This window comes from Battus philenor, unplaced genomic scaffold, assembly GCF_028537555.1.
Source record: "Battus philenor isolate CCGP_79_NKW_IND1 unplaced genomic scaffold, ilBatPhil1.0.hap1 SCAF_1, whole genome shotgun sequence".
Lineage (NCBI taxonomy): Eukaryota > Metazoa > Arthropoda > Insecta > Lepidoptera > Papilionidae > Battus > Battus philenor.
The window spans coordinates 6,771,491-6,799,213 of NW_027181661.1; the positions used below are offsets into that span (position 1 = coordinate 6,771,491).

The following is a 27,723-nucleotide window of genomic DNA, read 5'->3' on the forward strand; positions in this document are numbered from 1 at the left end:
TTGTGATAATATAATTTGTGATTACTCAAAACAAAATATTTCTATTGGAATGCGACTAGCCAATAATCTCTGGCAGTACAATGTCTGCAGGGATAAATAGTAAACAAAAATTTATTTCCACACATCATAACACGAATTTTGAAAACGCTTTTTTTTTACTTTATAATTATTACGTTATTTATTACTTCATCATTGATTTTTGAACTGTCGGTTCAGCCCATAAACATCTACTGCAAGGCATAGACCTCCCCCAAAACTTGTCTATGGCGGGATATACCACAATCACCTCACACGTCAAAAGCGGATTGGTGATCGTAGTGTGGTATTATGGTACCCAAAGTACGCTGCTGCCCATCTTCTGTTAACTTTTTTTTTTTAATGGAATCAGGCGTTACCTCGCGGAAGTCCATCCTAAGTAAGAAAAAGACCAACATTTAGCCACTTCCGCACATGCAGTGGACAGAGACTCTGTGTTTGGCACTAATCGGTGTAACATAACTCCTGAAGATGCCCCGTGGAGGGGTGAAACACGTGTTGTGTAATTTAGTGGTGGCGGTTGTGTGATTCGCATTGTTTGCCGCATACGCATTTATCAGCGGGCTGGCGGGCGGTGCACGACTACAACTGCATGTGCAGAAGTGGCTAAATATTGGTCCTTTTCTTACTTATTCTGTTAACTTGTTTGTGAGCAGTGACAATCCTATATAATTAACGCACAAACTTTGAATTATATAAGATTGTATCCCGGGACTCGAATCCGCGACCTATGATCACAAGTCTCAGTCTTTAACGTTGGGTATGCTATAATGTCAATTAAAGCCTATGTTTACCACTTTGAAGATTTTATGCCTATAACAAATAAGCTTGCAATATATAGGAAGAAATAAATAAACTGATAAACAAAAACGGTAACTTGTTTTCTGATTTCGCGCATACTTTTTTGTTTTAAAACTTAATTCTTCACAAATAACGAGGCTAAAACTTTATAAAGTAACAACCGTATCCTGGGGAGCAAAGTTTTGTGACAGTCATCAATTTGTCTGCACAGTGCTCGCGTGATGAGTTAGGGTTCAAACCCTCTTCCGGTCTCAATGATGAAAACATAAAAATGCTTACAACTATTTAACAAATGAATATAATCCTTAAAGCGCTCTGAACTCTAGGGTTTTAAGCGGTCATGTGTCACCATTGTTCCTTTGAAAAAGTTTCTTCTCAATAATTTTTTACTGCATTATTTTTTTTTATTGGAGGTGCAAGAGGATTTGCAATATCTTTTTATTTTCAAGCTATACAACGCGTAAAATTATTTACTTACAAAGTAGCTTAGCCATAACCTCATACCTCATAGTCTAAGCGTGTATCGTGATCCGTGATTAGAAGTGTCTTGTATATCGTTATATTAACACGTACTCTCCAGTAGTGCAAGAATGATTGTAATTTACTCAAAATGGCTAATAAGGAAGTGAATAAATTTATAAACAGAACTGGCAGTAAAATTTCTAGAATAATAATTATATTACGCTTTTATATGACCAGTAATATAATCTTTTGTCTCTTATGCTCTTTACTTCATTATACAGACCGTAGAGCATATGTCTTACATTTTCTCTACATTTATAAACATTATCATTTCAGCCAGATGATGTCCACTGTTGGGCATAGTCCTCCCCTACTAATTTCTAATAGTACTGATTGGAAGCGACCTACACCCAGCGTCTTTCAACGACTCTATGTGGATCGTCTGTCTATACATCTTTTTTCAGTTCTTTAAGGCCTCAATGGCTATTTGTTTTCGCGCTATGTGGCCTGGCCACGTCTATTTTAACTTGCCAATTTTTATTGATGTGTTGTAATTTCATTAGTATAGCCTTATTCATGACTCGTTAAAATTAGCTATTTGAGTTATTCTAAACATATAGTCACTTTATACTGATTCAACTGAGTCTTCTTGTATAAATTAATCTTAGGGTAATGAAATGGACTAATATCGTAGTTATCGAGTTGTAATTTAAAAAAAAGAGACCGAAGTTTATTTGTGTTTAATTAAATGTTCGTGTTATCGCTCAAAAGAATTGGGAGATGCCGGCTGGGCAGCAGGTGTACGAATGCGTCGTTGCTTACCATTTAAGTGTATTAAATTATACGATACTAAGTGGCGCCACATACGAAGCGATAAGCGATCCGCAGTCAACAATCTTTGGCAATTACAGTTTAAGTTCGAACTTAAGCCTTTCGTAAACTGTTAAATTATTACCCAAACTTTTAACAGTGATTAATAGAAATATGTTCAAATATTACGGTTTATTTTTTAATCTACATTTTTAAATACATTTAATATGTTTAAAAATATATAATTGTATCTATTAATAAATGTATACAGTGTGATGCATAGATGTAAAAGTTTTAAATAACTTTGCTTACAAATGAGCCATGCACCCCTTTCACGTTTTAGCTATTACTTATTATTTATTTATTTGTGTGTGTGTGTGTGTGTGTGTGTGTGTGTGTGTATACGTGTGCGTGTGTATATATCTATATAAATATACGGATGAAAAATATGTAAAGTCTAACGAACATGGTGATAAATAGCCACTAATAAGCTACTATAACTCGGTGTAATACTTAAGACATCATATGAGGCACATATGCACTTTACATATAGCGTTAATGGTTTACTTTATACTCGCTTATCACGGGTGTAGCCAACCAGTTTCATCTGCCACTTCTACCAGCGCTAACGCTTTCCGAAGTGGTTACACGGCGCCCTTGAATCACAATGCTAAATGGGTATTATCGACAAGTGATAGCCCAAGTCGGCATACCCTCAGGCTTTTGAACAATCTAAGAGCTCTAAAGCCTCCCAATCCGGCGAAATTGTACCATGTAGTTAAGCCGAGGCAACCCAGGGAACCCCTGAACTTTGCTACCTTAAAAGAAGCACGTGGATAGCAGCGCAAATCAAATAAAAAACCTTTATTTTATTAGACATTTAAACTTTATATAAATTAATAGCTTAAAGAAGAAAATAACCATATTCTGATTATTATAATCAAGATATTATCTTATCACTTCCAATGGATGATTTTTGAAAGGACAAAAAATTTTTGTTACAAAAATTTACTTACAATGGTAGCAGATAACATTGTAAAACCACGTGAACTTATGTTTATGCTACCCGAGTTGACATAGTGATTAAAAAACAAAATACTAAACGTATTTTGTTTTAATTTTTTTAATAACAAAAAGGACCTTTGTTATAAATATAAGAATGTGTTACTGTCAGTTAATGTACAGCCTATCAAGAAATCAATAGTTTCCGAAATAATAAACAATACTATGATAATGTAGTAAAAAAGAGCGTATCACTTCATATTAATATTAATTTTTGTTTACCATGGCAAGTTGCAAAACAATAGAAAACAATAAATTTATGCGACATATTTCAGAGTGATAAAGTGAGTACATTTAAATATATTACATTAATTTTATTTACAGGGAGATTGAGATGAAATGAACTAAATACCGTTTAAGCTTTTACACCTCTAATCAATCAACCTGTATATGGATTGGATTATTGGCTCAGCTAGGTAAAACATAACTAATGTATATGACGCCGGCATAAAACATAAAATCTAAGTAATACTAAGATTTAATAGTGACTTATTGCAACTGTGATTTATATGCAATGGTAGAAACCGGATCAATCATTATTAGCCATAAAAATTCCACAAGAACTCACATGTTACGAGATATTACCGTTTTAGTACCTTATAGTTTTGATATTCAATCGATAGATGTATAAGAACTAGTCGATCGCGAGCTTCATTAAAAAAAAAGTATGTGTTGTTTGAACGCCAGTAAGCTATTGTTTTAACTGTAAATACACGAAGTTTATAGCTTTAAGGCTGGACAGACACTCCACCAATGCACAGCGCATTTACAGTCAGCGTATATAGAATCGTAAATTATTAGACGATTTATTTACGTCATCTTACGTGAAAAGACATTCGACATAGCCCAGCGGATTGACCCGTCGAAATAACAGCGAGGTGGGATATACCGTACGGAACAGATAGCCGCATGGAGCCCTAAGTTTCTCGAAAGGAGACCATGGATCGGAAAGCACAGCGTAGAATGTTCTGAAAGTTGGCAAGCAACCTTTTCAAGATATTAGAAAGACGCTGGATGTAGGCTTCTCCTTATCGATCCTCCTGGAAATCTTTGGGAGAGATGACAAGTACAAAATAAAGATTGTTTTATATATGTTATCCTTATGTAAGATTACGGTAATTTAACATTGTACATTATCATTTTAATGTTAAAAATAGGAATTGTTAGTTTTAGTATTTATATCGCCCCGACATCACCATTGAAAGTGGTTAAAAAACGTAGGCGTATAAAATAAAATAAATTATAATCTAATGTGATGCTTAAATGCTTTTCGGAGAGCAATGTAGTGTATTATCAACCTTAACGCGGAGCTATGCAACCGGTCGCTCAGCGGGAAATGTTGCGCGCGCAAAGTAACGGTTTTCATTTGATTATAATGAGTCGAAATTGCACCTGTTTTTGTTTTGTACTCTGTACCTGTTTTTTTTCACAAAATCTTGCAATTAGCTATTTTTTCATTGAATATAAAGAATGCTGTTATTTTAGTTTCCTCGGTATTCATACTTTAATCAATACAAATCTAAAAAAACCCTTTTGAATTCCTACACGAGAAAATTCATGATACTTCACAATAATTCGATGATTCTCTTATGTTGAAAATAACAGTTTTAATATTAGATTTTTAAGTAAAAGAAAAATCAGAGTTAACTACTCGTTCGCTCTTTATTTAGTTGTTAAGCTTTTATATTTCTAATGTAAAGATAAGAAATGATTTTCTTTACGATTGGTACTACTCTCAAAAAATGTTTAAATTTAAAAGCATAACTCTATATTCTGACAAATCAAAAATTGCCAGATGTCCCATGCAAATTATCTTACCACCTGCAAGCGCACTTTTTACATCCTGTTCAAGTCATTCGATGTGTAAGGACACTTATTGTACCTTAAACAAACAGGCAGAACTAAATTATACATATTATTTTCGCCTTACATTGGTTTACGTTTTGTGCATGTTTTTGTAAACATATACAATTATATTTAATGTTCCCCTTCACTTTTTATTTATTTGTATTTTGCGAACATGACTGCAAATATACACAAAGGAGAGTGTGCAATATACAAAAGAAAATGTTTACAGTAAATCGGCATGTACTTTAGGCGTGCTTAAAATGTTTTAAATGCATTTCGATTCAACATCGGTTTAAACTTTATAAACAAAGATTATAATTTCACCATATTGTTTAAGTTTTTCGTCTTAATATGTTCGTTTACCATTTATATGTATGGCTTATAAAATATTATATATACAATAGATGACAAAAGAAATATTAATCGGCTAGGTTCTAGCGTGACCATTTTAAATTTAATGTTGCTTCTCAAAGGGTCTAACGCGTTTTGTGCTAATTTATAATGAAAATTGGCCACTTTGTAGTCGGATGACCTACACACATCTGTTCTTAAAAAGAAATCGTTATTACAAATACATTGCAGTTGCCAAAAAAAACTAAGAAAGAAACCCATCTGTTTAATATCGTTACACGGAACAATAGGAGTTTTTCCGCTAATCTACGGTGATTTTCTGTTAAGTTGAATTCATATCTGACCCTTATTAATATTGCATGATATATGCTATATAGATAGCCCCATAAATCAGCGTCATAATTGAATGGTAGGGATTGATGCTGCTTATACTTGAAAATTAATTAAATACATTTCACATTTGTATAAATTATTGCTATTCAAAAAAGTAAAAAAATCTTATGCAGCATGTGAAGTTTTATGTTATTACGATCAAATTTATATTTTTTTCTTCATTTCATCTTTCGTATTGCAGTGAACTTAACCCTTCTTAAACAATAAATATATTTCATATTCCAAAGGCCTGTTATTGTTATTATTTTAAAGGAACATAGCATTTTTTTATATACTAAGTGTTATTATTACTATATATAACTTTAACCGAGCGATTTACATTTTTACATTTAATTATATATATATTGGATTGTTCAATTGAAATAAATGTTATTACTTATTTAAGATATGTTAATTTTTCTAAAGTAATCAATTCACCTCACAATTAAATAGTTCTATTAGTAATAGTATTAATAGTAAGAAGAGGTATAAATATTGCGAGCGTAATCCATGGTTGGATCCAAAGGATTTTTTCGCATTTATTAAAACAGAACATTGCTGTATATTAAATGATATTTTTGTTAAAAATATTTATGCGTATAAAGGAGTTTTATTTAACTTTTATTAATATGTATTAATATTAGAAAAAAAAAACATTTCGAACGAATTCTTTTACCAAGAATTATTTATTTTATTGATTACAAAAATTTTACAAGAAATATATACACATTAAAATAGCTGAAGGCCAATTAAAATTTTTACTTAAAGATAGCAGTACATCATAAAGTTAAGACATTACAAATTCGTTAGATAGATCCGTTTTTATGTAAGATTTATAATAATACACACTGAAATGTCAAAATTTTAGATTATTTGTATAAATGTACAGATCAAGCAATGAAAACGTAATTAATGAAATATATAGCATAGACACTATTCAACTAAATGGAAGACTTAAGAATTAAAGATAAATTTATTATTTGAAAATTAATGTTTCCATGTTCAGTTTCTAAAATAAATCAAAGGCTGTGTCTAAGTTAAACATTTTCTTTTTTACATACGTTCTAAATTATCCATATAGATAGACTGAAATTATTTATTTTTATAAAGTGAAATCTCCATCTTAAGGTTTTAAGTACAAATTAATTGTAATCAACAATAAATGTTCGTATCATATATCATAGACAAACATTGCCGAAGTACGGCTGGTCTGTGCAGATCCTATCAAATCGATCTTAATCTCGATTGTCGAAGGTATCACACATAACGTATTATGTATTTAACACATATGCAATGTACTACATTAGTTTACAGCAACAGATTACTTACGGCAATTGCGTGATAATATCAGCGCACATCAATAATATTTTAGTAGGCCCAATGTCAACAATTCACGGCGGGCGAATTTTGAATTACATTCATTATCTATGGCGTTCGCTCAGCGTTTCGCCCGTCCATCTGTCCATCCGGATTGGGCCACGATGCAGGTGTTCCCAGACACCACCTGTTGTAAATATTTTTTTGCTTGGTTTTTGTTACGCGGCATATGGGACGATGCCCGAACGCTGGGCCCATGCGTCGGAAGTATACGAACACAAACCGCCAACATGTAATACGTTTTCCTGGGACGGGAATAGAATAATGATAACACTACTTACTTATCGCGTCGTTGGAAAGGAAAGGCGCCATATTTACGACGTCTAATTCTGTTACAAAGCACACGAGTCAGTCACCCGTGTCCCAGATAATCATGCTTTTAATTTGAAAGACTTGATGTGCATTTGCGGAACTAACATAACTAATTTGAATGACAAAACAAATACTACGATACGATAACTTGTTTAAAATTAAAATGATTCCAAAATTTTTCACCGACTAATTTAGGCGCTAAAAACATTTGAAGTAATATAACTAACCCTACAAAATTATTGTCAAATTATTGACTACTCGAATTTATCGATTTAAAAAAAACCGTAGGAACAGTAATTCTCAATAATAAGTTGTATATGTATTAGGGGGACCGGGAAGTAAAGCCGCATTCTTAAGTTAAATTCACATAACCAAATGTTTTACAAGTTTTTATTTCCAATCGATATTTTTACCTTCATTATCAACAACCTTTTGCCATCTAGTATACGAATTTTCTATCCAGGGACGGGAAAAAACATGTGGTTTTTCTGTAAAACATATCGACAGAAACAACGTTACTTTCCGGACCCCCTAATATATAAATAAACATACATATATAAAGGTATATTTATTTATATATATCATATATATACATCCATTGTTGTTTCCGATTGACATCGAATGTTTGGCAGTTTAGGACAGGTGTTGTAATATACTTTATTTCGTTTGTGAAAAATTAATTACAGTTTTCACTATTTTCTTCGCGTTCTTTTTATTTCTTCTCTTCATTAAAAATTCTTTCTTTCGTCACTTAAAGAAAACATTAAAAATTAGACAGATTGGCCATGCCCTTGCGAGATTTGCATTAAGCAAACAATTAACTTTTCCTTTTTAATTATATTAATGCAAAAGTATTCTCATTATTAATATTTTAAATTTTGCTGAATTATTGGAAAACATTTGCATTTGTCAGTGGCCTTTCTACACTAACGTGGCCGGGTGTGAGCTTCTTATGTTACGCACGATATTAGCCTGTCAATTTAACAAATGATTTACGATGTGTAGATTAGATACACATATTTGATTTTTGGATTAGGTGTTAATAAAATTTGTATATACAGATATGCAGGATGTGTGGTATTGGTGTAAAAATCTTTAAAGAGGATAATGGAAGCTCATTTGGCATGAAGTTTTTAATTTTTCCAGCTAGTTTAATATATAACAAACTCTAATTTCAGTATAGTGTTGTTTACAAAATAACATTTACATTAATTTATAAATAAGTAAAAATTGCAAAATAAAAGGAAGCAACGAAATTGTATTTTAAAATTTATTGTATTTTTATACTTAACTAAGGTATTACGAATCTCTTAAGTCAAGAAGAACCTTAAATCGCAAACTACAACTTGGTCACGGCCAGTGCTTATGCATAAACTGTTTGTGTTACCTAATACAATCGACAACAAAAACAACGAAACACCCGAGCCCAATCCTTTTTTTATTGATTTAATGCGTAAGGCGTTGGCTGTGGGGAAAAAAGAGACATTATAGTTTTATATTTATTACATAAAAACTTTTTGCACTGTTGTTTATTAAATAAACTAACGTTTCCAAATTCATAACCATAACTAAGCTATTTTTTATGTACATTGAAAGAAAAGAGTGGCGATTGAAAGATTATATTTTGTTTAGACTATTTTATTAAACAAATAAATTAAATTAAAAGCTATCGATCAAAACAAATTAGTTGTCAGTGGGTGCGCGTAACGTGGCCCAATCGGGGTGCGTTCTGGCGTTATAGCGCTGAGGGGAAGTTCCTCACTGCCAAGAAGTGGCGCAAATAAAAGCTACATTCGCTTAACGCGCTAACGACGCCAACTTATTATTATTTCGCACCGCAACGTGCTATATTTACTCCGTTAGCGTGCGCTACACTTCAAATAGTGCATCACCCACGCATTCGTTGGCAAAAGTTGTAATGACTCTTCACCCCAACTGGTAATAAGCAACATTCAATAAATTTATAAAAAAAAGTTTCGAGTGTAGTTTTGCTAAAAACTTATTTGATTTTAATCAAATAACATGACGTATGGGGCAGAACATTAAAGCGAGTACCCCTTATTTGCATTTGCAAATAAACATATTCCTTTTATATAATTTAATACACAATAAATATAATTCTAATTCTGTCTGCGTTACCCGCATGCTACTCGGTGATAGGGCAAACACCTTATATAGTTTTGATAGCGTCTGAAAGGCAAAGTTTGTATCTGCAAAAGTGGTTAACTCGAATTCAGAATCACACGCGCTCGTTCTAAAGTCCGCACTTGGATGCGGAACGCGCCCGGCTGCGGGGACAGCTTCGTCGCACACTCTGCGTCCCTCTCCCCCACTCTTTCCGTCTCTCGTCGCCTGCACTACCCGATCGTCCGCGCCGCTCATTTTGTAATGCAACATAGCCAGTTTAGTTGTATTCAAGACGTCGCACGTTGTATGCGTGTCGTCATCGCGCGCTAACTCCTTTGTTTTGTTACATTTAAATCGATTGTGAAAACGAAAGTTTTGCAAATAATTGTCATTAACGAAGTGAATGGGCGAGGCCGGCCACCACTGTTTATACATCCCGAGTACAAGCCGCGCAAACTCCGAACGCCGCGAGTAATAACTCGAGTCGCGCAGGATAACAAGTTTTTGCTTCCACTTCGGGGCGAACGAATAGCAAATTCCTGGAGTAAATGAACGCCGACGTATTCGTGAGGACTTGACGAACTAGCGGGACGGCTCGCCGGGAGGTTAAGAAAACTTTTAGCACAGTTCGTGGTAGACGGTGACTCACCTCCAAGTGCGATGTAAACGAAAAAATGGACGTGCGACTAGACTCTTGCAAGTGGAACCGAGGCGGATTCCTCTCAACATTGAACAGAAGTTTCCGTCTTGCTAGCGGTAGATCAAGAAGTGTAAACAGTTCACCGGTTGAGAGCAAGAGAATTGAACAAACTTTAGACATGTCAGTAGCCGTAAGTATCGCAATACAATTAGTTAATTTACTTCACCAGCAAACCTACTTCGAGTGTGTACTTTAGAAACGATAACTCATACGTTATCACATTCCACAAATTTATTGCGGTAGACAGACTGCAAGTAATCGCATTTGGAAAGTTAAAAAGTTTTGTCACTCGGCAAAAGTAAATACAGACTCACTGCACTTGCGCGATGCAACTTTTTTAAACTAACTTAATGTCATTAAAATCTAGGCAATAACAATTTATAATAACAGATAAAATATAAAAAAAACCTTTAAAATATGGGTTTTAAATCTGAAACAGTACCGCTTTTAAAAATTATCAATCAGGTGGTGTAATATCGATTATAATTAATCTACGAACACCGATGAATTATCAAAACAAATAAATTCTTATTTTTATAAAGATCACTTTTATTTATTTTTTAAACCGTAAATTTACGAGCAGTAAAATATTCGGGACCCATAAATGTGTCGTTGTACAACATGCATACCAAATGAGTGGCGACATAAGAAGCCAGCCGTCGAGACAATGCATTCCCGTTTACGATATGGGATGTCGACTTTAAGTGGACAGATAATTAATACTTAATCAAAAAGGGCTACACTACGCAACTATGTTCGTTGTTATGCATTTATGGCTTCTGATTAATATTCGCAATTACTTTATGTGGCTTTATGGTAAACTTTACTAATAATAACCAGAAAATAGATAATACAACTTATTATTCGTAAATGATTCGTCTTTTAGGCGAGGTTTGAGTGTCACAGGTGAATACTAAGCTATCTATTCGATTACTGAACGTAGTTTAAAAATAGTTAGTTTGGCGTGATAAAAATCTTACATTTTAGATTACTGAGAGAAATTAGTTCAATGGTTTTTTGGTGTGGTTAAAAATAAATAATTATTATATTCCATAACTATCAGGAAATATGAAGGAGAATGGATTTTCATGGACTGGCAAGGACTTTCAGGATGCGACCGCGTCATGTTTTACGTTTCTATAATAAAAAGGAAAAAGAAAAGGTAGCTTAATCGCACAGCGTAAGCTCTGACAATTCAGATTTGTATATTAAAAACGTATTTCACCTGCGCGTTTACAATGCTAGCAAGTTTTTGCGTTATCACGCTGTTAACTACTTCCACCCTGGAGCAAAAAACTTGTTGTGAAAGGCAGGTGCTCCAAAGGGCTCCCAAGGACTGTAGCATCTAAAGAGGGATGCCTACAACTTATCATAACTTGCCTTAGGGAGAAACTGAGGTGTTGAGAGGTGTGAAGCGCTATGATTTTATTTTTATAAAAAATATACTAATGTTTACGCATTTGAATACCTCTGTCCTTAAAATATAGAGTATATTTTCAAATTAGAGGTTTCAAAGTTCTTACTGCCTTCTACGAAGGTCCTTGTGCTTATAGCAAAGTTCAAATAAAGAATGTTTCGCTTCGCGCCTAGATTTAATAGTCACTACGTTATATCTTAATCTGCACCTCACTATTTCAAAGTGACCTCTCTGTAACGATAATATTTCCTACCTAATATTAACATAAAGTTGCATATCTCATACACAAGTATTTCCCGCGTTTATGATTACATATTATCTAATTGAAGTTTTGGAAAAAACAATAGAATTTACTTAATTGTGTGGTATATCGCATCAGTGATAAAAAAAATAGTTTCATAAGGTTGTGTCGAGTACCAATCTTTAGCGTAAAGCGCGGGATATGTATTTCAATCGAAAAGATCCATGGCGCACATTTCTCTAGTAACTTAAAATCTCCCATCGCACTACCGATGAAAGCAATTACCGATTCTCGAACATAATTATTTACGCCCGTTTTGAGGTCATGGCCCTCTTCGTGAGATACGCACCACTGCACTTTGCAAAACTCGTTTAGTGTTGACACAATCCAAATGTATTTTTACGTACAAAAAAACTCAAAACAGAATCTTCTGGTAATTTGTTATCGATGATTAATATAAATTCTTTAAAATAATATTTTGCAATTACTTAAAAACATTTAAAAAATTTAAATGTTCGACGTTCATTTTATATCCCTTGACTCTACACCACGTTGATTGCCTGTTCATCACTTAATTGTGACATAAATATAATATTATTTTCTTATGGTGAATTATATGCTTGATTCACAATTATAAGTCTATTGCCTCCTGGTAAATATTATTCAGATTTCATATTTAATTTTCACTCTAATATGAATTATTTTATATAAATAAGGTATTTACGAGTTTTTCGAGGCATTGATAATAGCTGTTATACATACACCAGTTATTCTATACTCATATACTAGTTGTCCCCCACGTGCCACGCGTGTCTATCTACCTTATGTTGTTTCATGAAATCCATAAAAATGAATTTCATAAACATCCCCTGAACCATACTTGCGGATGGATTTTCATAAAATACGTAATTAACTCATCTCTACTTGATGAAAATAATATTACTAATAAATTTCTAATTTCTAAGCTGTTATAGTTCTAGACATATTGGTTCAGTGCACATAGATTGTTGATAAAAGTAACATTTGTTTCAGTTTTTCACAATATTTATAAGCTGATTCTATCTTCAATTTCAGGGTCTAAGCGTAGCAAATGAGGCATCGGCTCTGAGGCCACTTGAGATTGTTGCCCCTCGCATAGACACATATCGATTCTCCATGGCCAATCTGGAAGAGACGCAGGACGCGGATCTCGACGCCATCCTTGGAGAACTATGCGCTCTCGATTCGGAGTACGACGAAGAGTTGTCAAGAGTGTCTGCTGGTAAGATCTGACCCTATTTTATTTGTCTTTTATAGGTTATAATAACGTGGACAGGAGGATATTTGTCCAAAACAAAATGCCACTTCGTTAACATAGATTATGCCATCTAATCTGGCGAATAACACTGCTTAACTGACACCAAAAACTTTTAAAAAAATATTCCACAAAAAAAAACAGACGAACAGCATTGAACATTCCATGGTGTGTTATTAATATCTCGTTAATTTTATATCAAACTAATAACGCTGTAGATTGTTATAAGTTAAATTTAAAATGTAATTTAGTTGGTTTTAAAGTATCGTCTAACCTTTCACTATAAGCAATAACGTTAGTTTTAATAGAAAGGTTCATTGTGATACAGGCGCTCCGTTCATTATGGCCAAGTTTAGTGACATTTGCCATTATGCTTCCAAGTTATGTCTGCTAAGTTGCTTATACGTCAAACGGTTTGCGGTTATAATTCTTAAACCTTAGTTATTGGATTTGACCACAAATTTATTCCATTAATTTTTGGCTTAATTGTAAAAAAGATCAGTGTGACGAGAAAATTTATAAACCGTTTTAAATAATATCCTTATAAATTCACAGTGATCCTATTATAATCATAATGACTGTTAAATTGAATAGAAAACAATTTATATAATTATAATATATAACATGTCTATGTTAAACATGGACTATACAAATACAATTTCCGTAATTCAGCTTTAAAGCTGGCAATACTGTCTGTTACGCAATCCTATCTATACTTGTTCTCTAGGTGCTTTTCAAACTAGAAACTATGTTCCTTAGGCGCACTGCCTAACGTATTTATGAGGGTTTCAAAAGGTCACTTGAACAAGACCGAAGAAGTATTTCATTATATCAAACTATAAGTTCTAATTTTATCTGATCCGAGTTTCTATTACTAATAATGTTTAAAAATAATCTCAAACATTTTGTTACATAACATTACATGTACGTAAATACTTTTGTTCAGCTAAAAACTTCTGGCGAAGTTAATGACCTGTCTAATTTTAATAGAAAAAAATAATGAATATCTTTTTAAGTGACATACTTTAATATTAACATTATTTATTATTTAAATGTAAAATCATCAAAGTAATTTTGTTATCAATAAATACTAACAGTTGCAAATTGTTTAAAGGAAAGGGTTCAATGCTAACTGTCATACAACGCGTAGTTCATAGCGAAATGGGAAGTATCATTAGTCATTATATTCTTTGAAGTGTATTCACAATTTTCAAAAAGAACTTACAAAGTATTAAGAAACATTAAAACATGAATAAAATCGGTAATTCGTTCTCAAGTGGAAAATCCAAAGAAAAAGAAAATAGATTTATTTTATATATATATAAAGAGTAGGTAACTATTATTATACCACGTTGCAATCGCTAACCCGCCTGCTAAGTGTGGCGATTATGGTATATCCCCACATAGACATCCTTAACTATTAAAATTACGACGATGTATATGACATGTACTATTTGTATTGTATAGTATATTTGTAATAAAGTATAAAACTAATGTAAATATTTTTTAAAACTAATTCGCGATTTAATTTCACTGTCCGTTTCTCGAAACGTTTTCGGGCTTTATTTTCATGGAATTTAACAGTCAACTTGCCCAAGGTCCTTTTACGAAATCGACATAATAACATTTCAGCCGGTACGCCACTACGATAATGTCTGCAACCTCGTCCTTTTAAAAAGAGAGTGAAACGAGTGATTGTCTGTACGCCGCGTTCAATGTTAGAGTAATGAATTGTTAAATTACCTTACATCCACAAACTTTCGTGTCGAAGACAATTGTTTGTTTGTTAGCACATAATGCCTATTGTTTGGATTCTATTTCTGTGACGCGTACAACTCTTTTGACGAAATAAAAGTATAGATTATAATCGGCTTATAGAAAATACCCGACTGCTATTGTAATTGGAAAACAAATGTTCTTAGGAGCATTATGTTCTGTTTTCAAACCATCATATCTTTTAACGCATAAAGATCATACAAATTATTAACTACTAGCTAACCCGATTGACTTCGCTCTTTCCAAAGCTAAAAACTCGTTGTAATGTTTTTTTTTATTATTGATGTCAAATATTTGACACGCACCACATGTTTAAGTCTACTCAGGTTTGTGTGAGAAAAGAAGAGTTTTATCAATACTATTTTTACATTTTTTATACTTTATTTCTCTAAAGAACCTTCAGAGTGAAAATATATATTTAACTTATCCGTATTTGACCATCATCTATATATAAATCAAATATTGTCTGGTAATAAGTGTGGGATATTTTATTACCTTTTTTTAACCAACGGAATCTTTACGGAAGTATCTTGTTATCTAGTAACATTATTAAATTAATTTTCGCTATTAGAGTTAATAAGTTCTAATCATAAGAAATATTGATTTATAAAGAAGCAGCATGGTAACAATTGATCGGAAACGTATTTGTGCTTTATTTAGTTTTATCGATACGTAACTAGTACGCCATTACGTCACGGCGTCAACAGCACGTCCTGTTTATATGAAAGCTGTTACAATAAGAACTGATAATGTAAAGTAGAGTTTACAGTATTCGAATCCACTTCAAATTGCACGATAACGATTGTAGGAACTTTATCTAGGGCGTTGTGTTATTTGTGCCTATGAACTGTTATGTAGAAAAGGGTGTTTTTATACTATTTGCTACATGATTTTATTACAAATAAAATTTTAGAATGAATTCTTAATACGTTATAGATAATTCAATGTGGTAAAATTAATTTTGGATAGGATTAAGTCATTAAGGCGAAAAATTGTCTTGTAAATTTAAAATAACGTCCAAAATACCGTTAGTTATTAGATTTAGTCCTCGTCGGTAAAGATCTTGTAATAATAATTACAGATGCACTTGTAATCCCGTGGTATAAGACGCAGTGTTTATATAACTAGGCCATTGTCTTTTTGAAATTTAGTGGCGGTGTTTTAAAGACGAATGTAAACATACATCATCTAGTGTCCCGACGAAACAAGTTTGGTTCCCACTATAGTATAAAAAAAACTACACGTCTATTTGTGAAACCGTGTTTCAAATAATTTAGTGAACAGATCGCACATAAAACTTTAATATCATGATGAATTATTTACAATGATTATAATCGCATTAGACTAATTTGTATTCGTATATATTTATAAAAAAAAAACATGAAAAAATAATATCAACACAATTACCATTTAATCGGCTTAGACTTTTGTACGTTGTATTTTCAAACAAGTAAGGAAACGTACAGTATACGGGAGCTTTGACCTCGTTTACTTTACTACGGAGTTTTCCGGTAACAGCCTTACAAAAGATGCGAATTGCAATTTTAATGATGATTAGACAAGCGCCTCCTAGATGGAATATTTAAAAAAAATGTACATTAACATAATTATAAGTAAGCTGGTATATAAACTGAATTTTGTCTCAATTAACTTAAGAAATTATTTGAGAAATCTCCTGATAGGAAAAAACTTGATAGAAATGTAACAAAGACATGCCACGTGTGTGCATAGAGAGTCAAGCTTTATATTTATTAGGCAATTATTATTCTAGTTACCTATTCAGCCCTTCATTTACATATTTAATCATTTTCCCCCAAACAGAGTATGCGTCGGTGTCAAAAGAGAGGGGAGAGGGCGAGGGTTGCCCTCAAAGGGCGGAGTGCAGCAAAGAATGCAATGAAGGAGCCGTCGCACTCCCCAGAACGGACTCTCCCGATAATGATTCAGCATTTAGTGACACCGTAAGTATTTCATAACGAATCTTTTCATATATATGAGCATCGAAATATGTTTTACAATTGTTTAGAGTACAAAAAACATTTCGACCTGTTGTCATGTTCAATCAAAAAAGATCATGGATGTAAAAAGGTTCTTATGATTGAAGTCTCATGGCTAAGAATGCAGATATTATATTTAGTATTATATATGTGAAGCGAAGTCGAAAAATTATATGTTATTAGTGTGTTCAAATCTCACGATAGCATATTTGTTGCTGTCATGTAATGTAACAAGAAAGAAAAGATTATACCGAGATTAACAGTTAAATGTACTACTTTATATAAGCATGGTAAGGTTTAACAAATCATGTACCTATACATACATACAAGTATCCTTCTAAGGCTTGGCACATTGGCAAGCTTCCTAGTCTGGCACTATTCCAATTTTCAAGGCAAGGCAAACTTGTCAAAACACACGACAACTTTGGTACCTTCTTTGGGTAAAATATAGTCGTTGGAATTCAAATAACTACGGCTGTGCTATTGAAAGTCGTTACTTAGAGACGTTGAGGAAAGCAGCTTCCTAAAAACGGCGGGATTTGACGACTTAATGTACATGCTCTTTTTGCGCGTACACCGCTATCTAATTATATTGTATAATTATAAAACTGATAATCATCACCTTTTTTCAGGTGTCAATGTTATCCAGTGAGTCGTCAGCCTCAAGCAGCGCAAGCGCCAAATGTAAAGCTTTAAAGCTGAATCTTCACCAGAACCAAAAGGTGAGTACTAATGTAACTGAAGTTTTTGAATTACTTAAAAAACTTCTAAAAACACCTTTTTATATTGAAAAAAACCTTTTCAGATAATTTTATATTATTGACATTTCTAATATAGACAAATTTATTTTAATGCAAGAAAATAATTTTAATTTTATTTCGTATTTCTTGCAGAAAGCCGAGAAGATCAAACTAGCATTGGAGCGTATGCGTGAGGCAAACGTGAAGAAGTTATTCATCAAAGCCTTCACCGCCGATGGATCGTCAAAGAGTTTACTGGTAGACGAGAAGATGAGTTGCGGCTATATAGCTCGTCTACTGGCTGACAAGAACCACATCACAATGGAACCCAAGTGGGCTGTCGTTGAACACCTGCCGGAATTACATATGGGTAAGTAAAACGTAAAACAAATGGCCGCGGGGGCCTTGAGGTGCTGAAATGGAGACGACGGACCTGCAAGGAAAGCTTACTGTAGGCCTTCTTAAAGTCATATGGAGGACATACTACATGCAGACGTCTTCCAAAAATTTTTCTTACCAAATTGTATTAATGCTATTCTTATTGAAAAATTCGTATTTTAATACATATTTACTATGTAATAAAAGCAATGTGTTTAGATTGTTATTTATAAAGAGTAGATTATTTAAATTCTTAATTTAATGTACATTTTCTTCAGAACGGATATACGAGGACCATGAAATGCTTGTGGAGAACTTGATGATGTGGACACGGGAATCAAAAAACAAGATCTTATTCGTCGAGAGACCAGAGAAAATATCACTATTCCAGAATCCTGAGAAGTTCCTTCTCAATGAGGATGATAGAGGTAACGTTACGCTTTTTTAGCAGTTCGGTGATATTATTTTTTAATTTACGTGATGTCTTATTCAATCATAATATTCTTTTATATTTACTAGCTGATCCCGCAAACGTTGTTTTGCAAAAAAAAATTGATATTTTAATTTACAAATAAAAAATAAGGGATAATCGTAGAGGGGTGAAAATTTATGGTTGTATGTATTCTTGTATACTGTATCGTAAAAAAATAAAAACAAAAAATTTCGTTAAAAAAATAATTTTTTTTAAGTGTGAACAACCTTTATCACTTAGGGGTATAGAAAGAAAATAGATAGTAGCCGATTCTCAGATCTACTGAATACGCATATTAAATTTGGTAAAAAATCAGTCAAGCCGTTTCAGAGGAGTTCAAGTTCGAACACCATGACACGAGAATTTTATATATTAGATTTAAATTATAAATATCAATTTGTCTGAGTTATCAATATTACGAAACTTAAATGGTTTTGAAGGTTTTGACATTGTATGTCGCAGATATTATTACTAAAAGTTTTCTTAGTTTTTGCTGGTGTGTGCTATAAATGAATCACATTACCGTTGCAGGCCGATCTATTGAACACGACGACCATTCGAGACAGGTGATTCTCGAAGAATTCTTTGGGCACACTATACTCTCATCTATTCCTTCAATCTCCGGATATCCTGTTCCGCAGTTGGAGGGGCCCCTATACTTAAAAAGTGACACCAAGAAAGAGTGGAAGAAGTACCGATTTGTCCTGCGCCCATCTGGTCAGTAGCTTGCGAAGAGAATTTTTAATTGGTTCACTCTATGGGAGCTGACCTAACTAGTATTAAAAAATATTTTTTCTTTGCCTACAATTGCTAAGCGAGGTGTGGCCACACGTTATAGAGCTGTGCGCTTTAAGCGAATGTATTAATCCTTATAAGTTAATTTGAAATCAAATAAAGCAATTTGGCTATACTTTATTTTCCCATAATAATACAAATGGGTATTTTCATTTATTTATGTATGTCTGTATTACATTATGACTTTATCTGCATTAGGGCTGTATTATTCGCCGAAAGAAAAAGTGAAGACTTTGAAGGAGCTGGTTTGTCTGGCCACGTTTGAAACCAACGAGGTATATCAAGGAGTGAATTGGAAAAAGAAGTACAAATCTCCGACTGAATATTGCTTTGCTATAAAGCATCCACGACTTCAGCAGCCGAAGAGTGTGAAATTTATCAAGTTCCTGTGTGCAGATGACCAGAGAAGCTTGGAAAAATGGCTCACGGCAATGCGCATAGCCAAGGTAATTAATTATAACCTATGATATAAATCCTGCTGAAATTTGTGATGGTTGAATTTTTTTTTTAAATTGATAATTATGAAATACTTGACTATAGACTAATATCAAAGTCCAAGGATACGGACAGAAGTTATTAGACTGTGACATTCCAGTAAAAAAATAATGTAACATATTCTAGAGTCATCACTTTTTACAGGTTAATTGGAAAAAATTGTAAAAGCTTTGAAGCTTTTTGCTGACAAATAAGCTATACTAACTACCATTTCAAGTTTTAATATCTATAATCAGTCAATATGTTTAAAAGATTTCCAAATATGTACTGATTCGTCACGATATCTCCAGAACCATAAGGCTGAGAGACTTGAAATTTGGTAGAAATATTTCTTTCGCTAAGTAGAGGTCAGCTTTTACGTTCCACGTTTTAAAATTTAAACTTTTATATTAAATTTCACCCGGCAAGGGTTTGTATAAAATAAAAAAAAACTCGTCTTTGAGCGACAAAATCTGAAATTACCAATGGCTGTTCCTTCATAACTCGGGATTCAACCGGTTTCTCCGGTAACCCTCGCGCTTCGCTACTGTAAAAGAGGTCTTCAGCTAGGCGCCCCTTGGACCATTTGGGTAGCAGTGACAGTTCTGTCCAGTGAAACATAGATTTAGTGTATTCTATTTTTAAATATCCCATTCCAAATTCGACTTCACATTCAAATTTAAATACACAAAATAAACAGAGCTAGTATCTTGAGATTAAAAAACATAACGATTATTTGCAGCATGGCCGACAGCTGTTGGATAACTATCGTTCATTAGTGGAAGAATTGACACAAGAGGATCTTGATCACTTAGCGCATGCGCGTTCTTGCTCTGTAAGTACAAAAATTACTAACAAAACTATATATCTATATCGTAATTTGTCTTTCGAACAAAATTATATCAGATTCATAATCACAAATAAAGGAAAAGGTTTGGTTACTTTTAACAATTAACTCCAAAATTTATTCCAATTTTAAGAGTTACAGTTTACAAAAAAATCAAACGCGCAACGGGACATTCAATTGTACAACTGGACAACAACCGTGTACCTAAACTGGCGCAGAATTTGTATTTTGCATGACATATATTTCAATGCAACGAAAGCAGTAAACAGTGTATAGTTACAAACAGTAATTTAAAGACGTCAAGGGTGCAATTTAATTAAATTAATTTATTATTAAAAAGTATATAATGAATTAATAACAATTTATAAATGAATAATTAGTTAAACCTTTGGTCTATAACTACGATTTAGATTTGTAGCTTTTTTTAAGGCACCAATTTATCACCATTCCGACTCTTGCTTATAGGCCATAGGGTTAATAACAAACTGAAATAAATTTTGATATTACAATTTTGCTGTCCGCTCCAACAAGACAAATATCCGTTAAAATAAGATATGTCATGTAATTTTGAACTAATAAAGTCTTTCAATATACGATACAATTTAGTGCAATGTTCTTAATAGTAACCAGTAATAACTTAATACTGATCTACCAATTTAGACCTATATGACCATTTAAAAAAAAAGACCATATAAAAATAATTCATTTAAATACTTTAGATATCATCAATCCCTACAAAAACTAACGGAAGCATCACAGTAGGAGTCAACGGCCCCGCCCAGTCTAATTCCAGCAATGTCAGTGTTGCCAACTCTGATATCAGTAGCGGAAGGTTAGTGTTGCCACTTTTATCGATATATAACTTTTGTTTTTATATTTTCCTATAAATTATATATGTTTATTTTTTTCTTATTTAATGCACGTTTAGCAAATCAGCGAATTATAATCATCTTAATGGGTTATTTGACGTTAAACATTAAGGCTGTGCTACTAAAATGCAATATTTAGCGAATGCTCCATTACATTTGATTATTTAAAGTTGTAATTGTGTATATATTTAAAATGTATTGAAACGGAAAGAAACATACTTGCGTTCCCAGGTTTTTGACATATCTGTATGTATATATATATATATATATATATATATATATAAATATATATATTATCGGTCATCAAAATCGAACTCAAAGCCAAATTGGCAAGGGGTCATAAATAAGTCGTATGTAATTTTCAGACATTCGAGGGCTTCATCTTCAAGTTCCAGTGGTTGCTTATCCGATGGCGGCACTGCTTCTGAAAGCGCATTTGACTGCGAATTTCCTATGGGTAAGTCTTTATGTAAATAAAAACTTTTATACGTATATCAATGCTGCAGTTTATTAAATTAAAATGAAGCGCTGACGACGGACTGACTAAACTATGACCATACCATATGATACTAAGAGCTGAAACATTTTACAGGCACGATAAAACGCAAACCATCTATGAAGCCAAATATACCCTTGACATGGATGACAAGGCAGCTGAAGGAAATGGCCGAGACCGGCTCGACGGTTGGCGAGGACGAACGCGGCGACTGTGGCACTTTGACAAGGCAGCCCCGAACACGCGACGATTCTACTTTGAAGCGACACCATTCTGGTTAGAAGTCTCAAATTTAAACTATTCACTAAATACCACCACTTGTCACTTAAAATGTAACATAATCTTGTTTCTGTCATTATTCAACAAATATGTTTGCTTTAACAGATGCAGCGACAGACAATGCAGTGTACAGTACAACCAGTGGGAACCACCACAGCTCCAACATTAGCCCTGTCCGCCATGAGCAGTCCTCCTCCTATGGACACTACGAGAGTATTACCCGTGACGCGTATCGCTCAAGTGTCGACACTTCTTCTTCTATCTATGGCTACACTCCTATATACGACAAGATTCAAAGACCAGATGTTACTATTATTGAAGATCTTCCACCACCACCGCCAGAAGATGTTCCAGAAGGAATGTTCAGTTCAACTCTCAGTCTGGATTCTCTTCCGCCACCACCTCCACCATTAGATCCTATTGAAGATATTAGCGGGTCGCAGCTCAGTCTTCCTCCTCCTCCACCGGAACATACTATGGACGTAAACACTGGGAGAGTACATGATATTGTCAGCCAACTTACTGCTCAACAAATTGAACAGACGGCAAGGGCGGGTCAGTCTAGGGTTTCTCGAAATACTGAACAATCTCGCTCATTCCCTCGTCAACCTTCACTAGACAGTGTTCATTCCGAAGCTTCTAGAACATCGTCCTTACATTCGGATAAAAGTATTTATGGCCAAACAGCTGCTTACGGTGCCTGTCTTGTGGAATTACAGACTAAAAAGCTAGGCAGCCCCTCGATACAGAAGAAACTTGGTGAGCCTGGAAAAGAACGCACTGGATCCGTGAAAAAAGTTAACTTCGCTGACGATCTTCCTACATGTTCTGAAAAGAAAACTAAAAAGATCTCTTTTAATCTTAAGGAACCATCACCGTCTTCGCCGAGAAAACCGCTCCCACCGAAGCGTAATGAAAGTACGCGACTGTCCTCACCTAAAAAATTAGCGGAATCTAATAGCAATCCTCCCAAAGAATTCCTCAAAGATCTCCAACGAGTGATGAGAAAAAAGTGGCAAGTGGCACAGAAATGTAAATTAGAGCCAGCAACCACTCCTCATGAAGTTCTTGGTTTCCGAGAATACCCACTGTCGGAAGACTACAAAGAGACAAGTGTCTCGATGTGGGTACAGGAGCACTATGGATCTGTTGAAGAGCCATTCTATGAAAATATGTATGGACGTGAGGCACTGCCACGAGAAGAACCAAAGCCAGTAAAAAAACGTCCACCTCCAGCCCCTCCAAAAAGAAGTGACTCAACGCACTTATCATCTCATTCCATCTCTTCTGCTCAGTCAACTGCTTAAAGTATCTGAAGTATTTTAAGTGCAAAATTAGTTCCAAGTGATGTTATTTAGTGACTAGATAAACTTGTGAAGGCTATATTATTATAAGTGGCAATTTGCATGATTGGTTAATTTGCACATCTATGTAGGGTCATGGATGCAAAGTGAACCATAAAGTGAGTGATGTGCCCAGATGGGACTTAAGAGATGATTTGTATTACCCTTGATGGTTCTTCAATGATTGCAATTCTAATCCGCCGCTGTTTATTCGATGGTTAGTTGAATTTTAACAATTTTATTATAAAGCAAATACAGAACAGAGTTCTGTAGAGGTAACTCGAATATGACCAAAATCTGTAGCGATTTAAAGGTGACTTAGGATCAATTTCGAAATAACTTGGAAGGGTGGTGCTATTAAAGAAAGGTATACTAAAGAATGAAACATTATTTTCACGGGTCCACTTATGGTTTTGCTCAAGCATTACCACAATTTTATTTTCACTTTTAACCTTATATAATTTCACGTAAATTATTTCACCAAATAAATAAAGTGGACCTCAATAAACGTCTTATGAATTGGCTTAAAAATCAATATTTATATTTAAGTTCCAAGTTAAATATTAAATGAGATGTTAGTGGGAGAATTTTACTTATGAAAAGAATTGATTATAAAAAATTCACACTGTAAGACTCAATTTCTGGTTCAACCAAGCCATAATTTTTTTGGATGGTTCAGTGTAACTTACTTTATTTAAATAATACATAGAAAAAATAGACAAAGTAAATGCATTATAATCATTAAATATATCAACCTGAGAAACAGGCACTAAATTTTGCTAACTTTTGATGAATAAACATAGTTTTATTTATAAAATGAAAATACTCATAGGTACCCATCTATACAAATGTTTTTGGCATACCTATTTTTAATTATTGAAGTTTTGTTATAAAATTTATTAGTTTTATCTACAGATTATAATCCAAGATTATTGCAATAGCGGTGGAAATGCATCTTGGTCACAATGTAGGGACTTTAACCATGTTTATTTAGTGTTAACAGTAATTGTGTCACTCTTTTGTGTATTATCTGGTCTAAGGTTTTCATTGTAAAACATCAGTTTTTATACACTTACATTGTTGTATAAAATGGGCTGTGCCATATTAATCTATGATGCTTTGTACATTTGTTTATAAAAAAAAAATTAGCTTCAAATTAGCATTGGTGTTTTTAAATGCATTTACAATTCCTCATAAATGTCTACAGTTTCCATGTGTAACTTTCTTCTTCCCATTTTAATATTATTTAAATAGAATATATCAATAGCAACATTAGATGATTATTGACATTCTTATTTTTTGAACTAATGTGTATGATAAAAACTTTGAGAGCAGTTATCTGCTCATCATTCTCATCTGCAGTAATATTCGAAGTTTTAAAGTAAATCTTACACACTGATGGCTAATGAAATGTAATACGAAATTACTTCTAAGGAATTTTTAAAACCATTGGAAGTCTCAATTGGCATTTCATTAGAAAAACTTGATATGATGAATCAAAGTAACATTTATATATTTTATTGACAACGGAAATAAAATCCTGTCCCTATTTATATGATTTTTCGTTGACGGCATAGGTATCCTAACACATCACAGAATAACTGAATTTATACATGACATTGTTTATACAGAAATATGTAGGTTAAGAATTACACACTGATTAAAAAAAAAAGTTAATATTAATTTAAATTAATGAAGACATTAAGCTGTATAGAAACTATTGATTAACTCTCAAGACTGACAGAACTCTTCCTAAATGACAATCGCAACGTCCGGAAACCAGTACCGTCTGCATATTCCAGTGACGTGAAATAACCTTTACCAAACGTCGTCAGAACTGTCAACATCTTTACGAAAAAAAAATCCATCAAAATATTTTAGATTTATTTCACAATTAAAGTATTAATTTTGTATCCTGATATATCATGCTAAAATGAAGTCAAGACGTTTCTTGTAAATATTTCATGTCACTGGTGCCGTGTAACATTTTTTAAACTACTTTAATGTATTACCCATATCAATAATATTTTGTAAAAAAAAACTTGAGCTGTATTTCATAATGATAAATATTTAGGAAAACATACTTAATTTGACTTTTTTCCTTGATCTATTGACCACGGTTTATTCGCTATCTGGCATTGCGTAATAGAATAATTATTTAAAAAAAAACTAAACTTAATTACAAATGAAACTGCCAAACGATTAAATTCGTAACGACATCCAAGTTAGCTGTAATGAAACTAAATTAGTAATTAAAATGTAACTTAAAAGTTGGTAAACAGCGTAGAAGAGTTATTCTAAATTTTCATGTTAGTTGTTTAAAATATTTGTCCCATATTGGACATTTTAGTATTCAAATTTTAGTGTTATAGGTATTCGGACATGTAGGGTATTTGACCGTTTCTGATTACCATCAAAACTCGATAGGAAATCACTGAAAAATATCTACTATTAAATTTTGCTACCTTATTTACCGTGTTAGTTACGTTTAAAGACAACCAGCATTTTTTTTTGGTTTCAATAAATAGTGAAATATCCTACTGTCTTTAGCATAAGAGTGTCTCTACATTCAATGTACTTACTGTTGTAGTTTCTGTGGAGATAAATTCGATGTTTTGAATGTGAAATCGTTGTAACTACCATATATATATGTGTAAACATAGATACAATCATATAAACATTCCTTAAATCATATTAGCTGTATTAGAACCTTTACTATTCCTGGAAGTAAAATAATTTGTAATGTGGTGTTTTATAGATCAATTGATTTTTATTTATAACTTTTTTTAATGTTACATGTCGTGAGCGTATTTAAAAACGGTTGAAATACTAAATTCCTGCCATCATAGAAAGATTTCATATGTTATGTTTTACGAAAAACAATGTATTGTTTTCTACGTGCGCATGTTTTATTATGAATTATACTCGTATTAATTGAACGTTTTATCGGGTGTGTTTAAGGTGCTTTGGGGTAAATTCGATGAATTTTCAATTTAGTTTCATTCAAATGTACTAAAACAACTTTTCTTGCGCTTATTAGTCCTCGTTACGGCGAGTAATTAGAAATATGCAAACGTGAAACCAAAAATGAGCCTAAATAAACTTCGATTTCTAGCAAAAACTTTAATATTATACTGTGTACATTATAGCGAGTCACTGGTATGTGAATTATGAGACGCAAGAGGATGCGGTTGACAAACCGCACATGGGTGGAGATATTTAAGATCACTCTGCTTGACGTTTTTCTTTCTCCCACGTCCCGCCGCACATATACTTCCGAAGATGACTAATACTTGCCCACATCTTATAGTTTAACATTCTTTTACTCCAAATCATCTTACCACATGATTAAAACCAAAAATTAATTATTTTTGAAAAATTATTTTATGGACTATTGAGTAATGATTCATTACATTATTAACTCAAGCACAAGCATTGATAATGGTTACTTTGAACATTAGTTCTATGTTTCGTGAGACTGGCATCCTATAATTGTATACAATGTAGCAAACATTGCTTCCTACTATTTATGTGTATCTATTATACATATGTCGCACTGTTAACATTTTATACGTTTGAATTAGATCAGAGGAGCTTGTTTTATCCAGTAATAATGTTTAATAAACACTAGTGTATTTAAATTGAGCAACGAGAACGTCAGACATCGCAGGACGAGCCAGCCTAAGAATGTAACATAAATGATAATTAGTTTAAGACACGTATTAATTACGTTGCAAGTAAAAAGGTTGGTTTTACATTGTTGGAGCTGCTATTATGCTACTATTTACCAATGCTGATACAAAATCATTAAACTACCTATGTACATACCTATGATTGCGTTACAGTATACCATATATCACAACTAATTTACGGGTCACAAATTTCTGTTTCGGAGACTATGTTATTACATCCTCCTTCGTTTGGAATGATTTTAGTTATTAATTTTATGTAACGCATTTATTAGTATCTATTACTATGATTTTACTTGTACAGAGCGAAATAAGTATAATATTAATTCTTTGTATATTTTTCAAATATATTGAAATT

The 27,723-nt window shown here is 33.1% G+C and overlaps 1 protein-coding gene across 1 annotated transcript; it reads left to right on the forward strand.

Moving 5' to 3' along the window:
• Window positions 1-9,851: 9,851 nt before the first annotated feature.
• pico lies at window positions 9,852-27,667 on the forward strand. Its single transcript, XM_068776635.1, has 13 exons — window positions 9,852-10,388; window positions 12,991-13,177; window positions 16,808-16,947; window positions 17,616-17,705; window positions 17,877-18,093; window positions 18,380-18,529; window positions 19,105-19,290; window positions 19,567-19,814; window positions 20,585-20,677; window positions 21,409-21,521; window positions 21,924-22,015; window positions 22,151-22,330; window positions 22,439-27,667. The coding sequence occupies exons 1-13, from the start codon at window positions 10,233-10,235 to the stop codon at window positions 23,638-23,640; spliced, it is 3,054 nt and encodes a 1,017-aa protein (XP_068632736.1). The 5' UTR covers window positions 9,852-10,232; the 3' UTR covers window positions 23,641-27,667.
• Window positions 27,668-27,723: the final 56 nt, after the last annotated feature.

Bases quoted from the DNA above. Each gene is read 5' to 3' on its own strand.
- pico (XM_068776635.1), top strand. From the start codon at position 10,233: ATGGACGTGCGACTAGACTCTTGCAAGTGGAACCGAGGCGGATTCCTC. The intron at 10,389-12,990 runs GTAAGTATCGCA...CTTCAATTTCAG, and splicing joins CTTTAGACATGTCAGTAGCC to GGTCTAAGCGTAGCAAATGA. The intron at 21,522-21,923 runs GTTAGTGTTGCC...TGTAATTTTCAG, and splicing joins TCTGATATCAGTAGCGGAAG to ACATTCGAGGGCTTCATCTT.